The following is a 7402-nucleotide window of genomic DNA, read 5'->3' on the forward strand; positions in this document are numbered from 1 at the left end:
CAAGATCTTTTATAACCATCCCGAACACCAAGCATGCTATTGTACCGCCACTATACACACTACCAGCCGCATGACGCGTCTACGTGGCAGCCGATAATTCGGTAGTCTTGCGGCACTGGACCAATAACCTTCTGCCATGTCGGAAGGTATGTTGACCGGAGATCTGTGGGTGCCTCACAGCATGCGTTCCTACACAACGGTCTTGTCCGGAAAAAAAATTAGTTTCCTCTTGTGCCCCGTCCATAAGCCCTGCCCTGCCTTCCATCTCTTCAGAAACCTACCAGTCGCAGCATTCGCCGAAGCCGGCTGAAGGGAAGACGAGACCGCAACCAGGAAATAAAAGGTAGCTTTTAAATCTTGTGTAAAAATTATAAATCCCATTTATTAGCCCCTCATTTCTGTTAGTCTCTCTTCTTGAAACGCTGAAAGATAATAGTGGGACAAGTATCGGGACAGAAATCCAATTAAATGAGAGAAATGGGAGGAGAAAGAAGCCAAAAAATAAAGGCATCTCCTTGAAATTTCCACCCTTATATAACTCTGAGATGATATACTCTTATTAGGCCACAGAGAGAGAGAGAGGGAGAGGATCCCCAGTTCATATCTGGACTATTCTCTTCCACTTCTATCTCTCCTCCCTTCGAGTTGCGATGGAGGGAGAGCAGAAGAGGTCCATTTCTTCGGACGAGCTTCGCAAACACAATGTGGCTACGGATCTGTGGATCTCGATCCAGGGCAAGGTCTACGATGTCACCAGCTGGCTCAAGGACCACCCCGGCGGCGACCTCCCCCTCCGCAACCTCGCGGGCCAGGACGTCACCGACGCTTTCGTCGCCTACCACCCCGGCACCGCCTGGAAGCACCTTGACCGCTTCCTTATCGGGCACCTCTCCGACTACGAAGTCTCCGACGTCTCCAAGGACTACCGCCGCCTCGTCGGCGAGATCTCAAAGATGGGACTTTTCGAGAAGAAGGGCCACATCTCGGGCGTCACTCTTGTCCTCATAGCCGTCCTCTTCTCCGCCGCCGTCTATGGCGTTCTCTTCTCCAGCTGTGCTTTGACGCATGTGGTTTGCGGCGGGATGATGGGGTTCCTCTGGATCCAGTCTGGCTGGATGGGGCACGATTCGGGGCACTATCGGATCGTCAAGAATGCCAAGCTTAATCGCTTCGTCCAGATCGTGACGGGGAATTGCCTCACGGGGATAAGCATAGCGTGGTGGAAGAGGAACCACAACGCCCACCACATTGCCTGCAATAGCCTCGAGTTCGATCCAGATCTCCAGCACATGCCCCTTTTCGCCGTCTCCTCGAGGTTTTTCAGCTCCCTCACCTCTTATTTTTATGAGAGAAAAATGAGTTTTGATGCAGTTTCTAGATTCCTGGTTAGCTACCAGCACTGGACTTTCTATCCTGTCATGTGTTTTGCAAGAATTAATCTTTTTGCTCAATCGATATTGCTTCTGCTGTCGAACAAGAAGGTGCCCAATAGATGGCAGGAGATCCTCGGGGTCATGGTTTTCTGGGTCTGGTATCCGCTCCTTGTCTCATGCTTGCCGAATTGGGGTGAAAGGTTGATGTTCGTTGTCGCGAGCTTCGTGGTAACTGGAATTCAGCATGTTCAGTTTTGTCTGAATCACTTCTCGTCGAGTGTATATGTCGGGCCTCCAACCGGGAATGATTGGTTCGAGAAGCAGACAATGGGTACACTGAACATCTCTTGCTCCCCGTGGATGGATTGGTTCCATGGTGGATTGCAATTCCAGGCGGAGCACCATCTCTTCCCTCGCCTGCCGAGATGTCATCTTAGAAAGGTGGCTCCTTTTGTGAGGGAGCTCTGCAAGAAGCATAAGTTGCCTTACTCGATTGCTTCATTCTGGGAGGCAAATGTGATGACAGTCAGGACTCTCAGGACTGCTGCATTGCAAGCTCAAGACCTGTCAAACCCAGTTCCGAAGAATTTGGTATGGGAGGCTGTTAACACTCATGGATGAAAGGTTCTTAGGCCTCCTCTGCTGCTGCCAATACTGAACTTGTGCTTCGATTTCATTGGTCGGTTCTGATCAGGCTGGGATTACTGATGATCATTCTCTATCTTATTGAAGTTCTTGTTTTGGTTGCAGTTAGACTCTGAGCTATCCTCCAATCTATAAGCTCTGGAATTGTTTTAGTTGCATTTCTCTTTTAATTAATAATGGTGATGTTAATTTATATTCTGATAGCAGTTTTGGTTATGATGGAGACCAGATTTACTGTTAATTCAGCAAGAGTTTGCTCTTGAGCCGCTTTTGTAACTGAATTTTCTGGCACCGTTTGTCAGGCCAGCAGCTTCCATTCTCTTACTCCATTGGATGTAAAGAATTAGCTACATGGTTTATCATCAGCCCTTTTCCTATGCAGTGGTTATTTGTTTTGTCGGGCCAGCAGCTTCCATTCTCTTACTCCATTGGATGTAAAGAATTAGCTACATGGTTTATTATCAGCCCATTTCCTATGCAGTGGTTATTTGTTTTGGTATCTGGTTCTTATTGATTGCTTTACATGATAATGTTTGTTGATGTTTTACTGTCATTTTAAAGTGGAGGGCTGACTCTTGCAGTGTATGATCCATGAATCTTATATTCGTACTTTGATAGGTAAATAGCAGTGGTTTTTCTTTTTTTCCCTAGGTATAAACATCTAATTAGTTCTCACTTTCTATTGTTGTCCGTGGGAAATTTGTATACTTCCTGTACTTTATTGATGGAAGAATCCTTTAATGTGAATTAGAACAAAGTTTGTCTGAAATAAAACCATTTGTCTAATTGTTTATTCCTGATTAGAACTAGTTTGAATTGCTAGTCAATAAACTTGTTGCCATCTAATGGCTTCTAAGTTCATGTGAACTGATTTAGAACAAAGTTCGTCTGAAGTAAACAAATTTGTCTAAATGTTTATATCATGTAGGCTTTGATTCTATTCCTGGATTAGCATTAATTTGAACTGATAGTCAATAAACTTGTTGCCATCTAATGGCTTCTAAGTTCATGTGAACTGTTCCTCCATCCTTTAACTTAGGAACTATCCAGACAGGTCCACATTGCCTTGCCTCGTTAATCTGTAAAACATTAAAATTTACATATCCATGACTGTAACTGATCCTGTTGCTATCTTATATAACCGGATTAAGAACTAGCATTGGACCCAGATGTTTATTGGTTATGTGGCTTGTTTGTAAGACATGTGAGTTGTCACAAGACAAGGACAGGATTTTTTTCCCCGGACGCTAGGGCAATTTGTCTATCATGTTGGTACACCTGTTTGGTTACTTGCAATCTGACAAATATGATCCATAAACTTTAATAAATTTTATATATAACAAAAATAATGTGAATTATGAAAATGCTAAAGTACCACAGGTCTTTCGCACAAAAAAAGCTACATAGGTGATGTGTGACTTTCTTATTGGTCCTCTCACTGACAGCTTGTATCATATTGGGTAGTGGCTTTCGGTAGATGTTGCACAGGAAGGCATAATTTCTTTGTGAGTTTCTGTGATGCCATAGCACCACTCTATGAATTAAGCAGAGTGTAGACTAGGGTTAGATAAAGGTTTCATATTCTCCATGTATTTGTGCGATCCGAGTCTGCAATATGCTTTTATTTAATGATGTGTGGTTTCTTTCTAATTGTCCTCATGGAAGATTTTTAGATACTGATCATTTTATACTTCAATTTTTATGATGACGCTTTAGATTTAGTCAAACATCTGAAATTAACTCGAGAGTAGAGTATGATTTGTGATCTCTGCGGCTTTGACAAGAGCGTATCCCGTTCTCAGCCAATGTGTATTTGGACTGTAAAAGATACAGAAACCAGCTGATATTCATTTAGAAGACCTGATTACAACGGTCAGAATAAGACTAAAATCAAATATAGGAGGACAAGCTACCCTGGATCTGGAAAGTTGCTTTACTTCAATAGCTCATCCATAGGTTGAATTATGATTAAATACTTTTACTACTACACCAAACAAAGCCCTCCGCCCCAACATACTAATCTCTCACATCTTCCTTTCCTGCCATGATTTAAGGTTCTGATGAGGATTTCTTCATGCATATTATTCATGACTCCATGATCAGGCAGCCCATGCATGTTGAAAAAAAAATTCAACTGTTCACATAATCATCCAATATGTCTTGTGTGGCACGCGGTGAAATGATTTTTTCTGAATAACCATACATTCATGAATAGTTTTATGTGGTATGTGAGAATAAATATTTCATTTCTTAGATTTTTTTAGCATAAGGTTCATGGCTGTACTGACTTTGTTCCTTGATTCTCTTCTACGGATTTTTTTCTGATAACTTTTTTTCATCTCAATACCTTGTGTATGTCGAAGACTGCTCGGCTACGGTGGAGTCCCTTCATAAGTCAATGGAAGGACGTCAGCATCTGTGATCTTTTAATTTTTGATAATGCCCTCTAGATTATTAGGGACCTCGTCTGTGTTTATGATCTTCAAATGAGACAATGAGAGTGCGATGTTGCCTCCTTGTTATGTTGATCATCTCTTTAAAAGTGATGCAGAATCATCTATCTAAGCCGACCTTTCATAGTGCTTAATCTTCATTTCTTCCTACCTCATTGTGATGCTAATGTCATTGTGAGTTGTTGCTAAAATGGTTGGTGCAGCTGCAACTACATTAGAAATTCGTGATTGTTCATTTTACCCATTTTTTTGTTTCCATGTCCATCGACATCCACAATTTGCAATGTATTGTAATGATGCTGATGCCACTTCATGTAGGCCTTCAATTGGAAAAATGTAGCAACAGAAAATAAAGAGAAGAAGGAATTACTTGAGATACGCATCTTAAGCATTCAGGGATACTAGCAACGTACCCGTGCTGCGCGGCGGATCGAAATTGAACAAAGACAAAAACAATGCATGATAAAAATATAATAATAATTTTAAAAAATTAATTATTTTAATTAAAATTATATTATTCATCTCCTACAAAATCTTCTCGTTTTTATCTTTATTTTTTTATGTAGAATATAGATATCAAATACAAAATATTAGTACATAAACAATTCTCCAAATAAATCAAGTCATGCTTGGGTCGTCAGGTCCGCTTAAATTTGATTGCTGAAAAATAAATATCTATGAAATACATCATGAATCTTCATGCGCAGGGAGTCATCCAACGAACTACAGAAAAAAAACAAATAACATATGAACCTAAATACTACGGCACAAATAAATAGAATCGAAATTACGGTAAACAAGTGCAGGAGGAAATTGGATATGTTAATGAGTAATTTTAAAAAAATTTAATCAATTCATGCTAGTATCTAAAAATGAATTATTTAATAAATATATCTAATTTTTCTATCTCTAATTTTTTTTTCTTGGTAATTTATATCGATAAACTTTTTTTTTAAAACATAACCTATGTATGCCAATATTATGTAAGATTTATGATATGAGAATTTTTTTTTTCGATCAATCATTTCAAAAGAAGGCTTTTCTTTGATGATTTATGTTATTTTTTCAATAAAAATAAGCTAATACGGTATTAGATTTATCTTATATTTTTAAAAAAATAAAATTAATTTAAACAAAAAGCATAGCAATATAAATGCTTCTAATTTTCACATAGTACAAATACAAGGATGCCAGTATAAAAAAAATCTTAAAGCTAAAAAATGCTACCACCCACATAAATTTATATGCATCTATTGCCGCATAATTTTTTCTATGGGAACCCTCCATCATCAGGTCATTTTATGTGTGGCTCACTCATAAACCGTTCTATGTGAACAGTCCCCTAAATAACCCCAACCCTCTCTCAACCCATCCCACCCCATGCCTCCCCCAAAATCCAACACCACCCCCTCTCCGACCTCGCCTTCGCACAATCCCCAACCCCACCACCCCACCGTCGGATCCATGCCCGACGCTCCTCCCTTGTCAGATGCCGGACTCTATCTCGACCCATCTACCCTAACGCCTCCCACAACTCCTTCACCATCGTTCGATGCCCTACACTCGAAGCCTTCTATCGGTTCCTGATCGACCATCAGATTCTTTCTTGATGCTCATCCGTTGCCAAATCCCCTCCATTATCCAACCGTCCGAGGATGCGACCCAAAAACCTAAAACCAATGCAAGCCAATGCTCGTTGAGGAGCACCCCGTCGGCAAGATGCGACGGCACTGGCTTGCCGCGGGGTCCTCCGCCTCTGTACCTTCTGTCATCCTGACCCTCTTCCCCTTCCATAGTCTTAGGTTCAACGCACTCTCTTTTTTTTCACACCTCTCCTTATCCATGTCCTTATCTTCTAGCAGGTTGCCCTGTTGCCATCCCCATCGCCATAACCCCAATCCTTACCCTAGCTCGGACACCGATGTTACCCCAATCCTCACAGGTGCCATTCCCAGCTAAACCCTAACCCTTTTTAGACCCTACTCATCCCACTCCTAACCCTCCAAAGTCCCTAGCACATCGCCATTGTCATGCGTGGATCGATCCCCAATCCTTACCCAACACCAACCATCAATCTACTGACAACCATCCTGATGCCCTAACTTGGACCCTCACCATCGACCATCATCTCCCTCCACCACTACAGACCAAACCTAACCCTAATCCCGACGACATGAATTAGGAACCCAACCCTAATCCTAATCCAAGCCAAAACCATTTGAAAAACTAGCTGAACCAAATCATCACCCTGTCACAGACTCTCTGTTGTTAACCTTGATTAGAGACCCAGATCCGACCCTAAGCCCACATCGAGATCTATTTTGAAACTTAAACCTAACTCAATTATCATCCTGACCCAAACACCCAATGACAGCCCTAATCAGGGATCCAAACCTAACCTAAGTCCGACCTAAAAAACCCAGATTCAACCCAACCATCACCCTGACCCATCTAGCCCCAAGCCCATATCCAAAAAAACCTAGGCTCAACCCAACCATCACCCTGAGCTTAGGCCACCTGACGTTGAAGTTGATCAGGGACCCAACTCTAAGGGCTAATCTTATCGGAAAACCTAGACCAAACCCAACTGCCCTGGCTCACCTAATCCGGAGGAAAAAAAAAAAATTCTACCCTAGATTCACCCATTCCTATATTCGATAGCCCATCACCCAATAGCCCAAGTCCCTTAAGTTGTCCATGCAAAAAAATGAGTCATCCAATCCTAACCCGTTAACCCAATCGGATCCTTCAGACTGAACCTATTAGCTCGATTAATAAAACTCGAACTGATTTCCCGAACCCGAGTTTTGAAACTAATTTCTTCGGATCGAAACCCAAAAACCAAAAAAGAAAAAAAAAACAAGGGACCAAGGGACTGAAGCTCAGCAACCATCTTGACCCATGCTATCCTCTCTCTCTCCTTTCCTCAAC

At 41.7% G+C, this 7402-nt stretch overlaps 1 protein-coding gene across 1 annotated transcript; it reads left to right on the forward strand.

The window, feature by feature from the left end:
* The first annotated feature begins 222 nt into the window (after window positions 1–222).
* On the forward strand, window positions 223–2517 carry LOC105041773 (acyl-lipid (9-3)-desaturase). The gene is made up of 2 exons (XM_010918804.4): window positions 223–343; window positions 564–2517. Exon 2 carries the CDS (start codon window positions 651–653, stop codon window positions 1992–1994), a length of 1344 nt encoding a protein of 447 aa, XP_010917106.1. The 5' UTR covers window positions 223–343; window positions 564–650; the 3' UTR covers window positions 1995–2517.
* The last annotated feature ends 4885 nt before the right edge of the window (window positions 2518–7402 follow it).

This window comes from Elaeis guineensis, chromosome 2, assembly GCF_000442705.2.
Source record: "Elaeis guineensis isolate ETL-2024a chromosome 2, EG11, whole genome shotgun sequence".
Lineage (NCBI taxonomy): Eukaryota > Viridiplantae > Streptophyta > Magnoliopsida > Arecales > Arecaceae > Elaeis > Elaeis guineensis.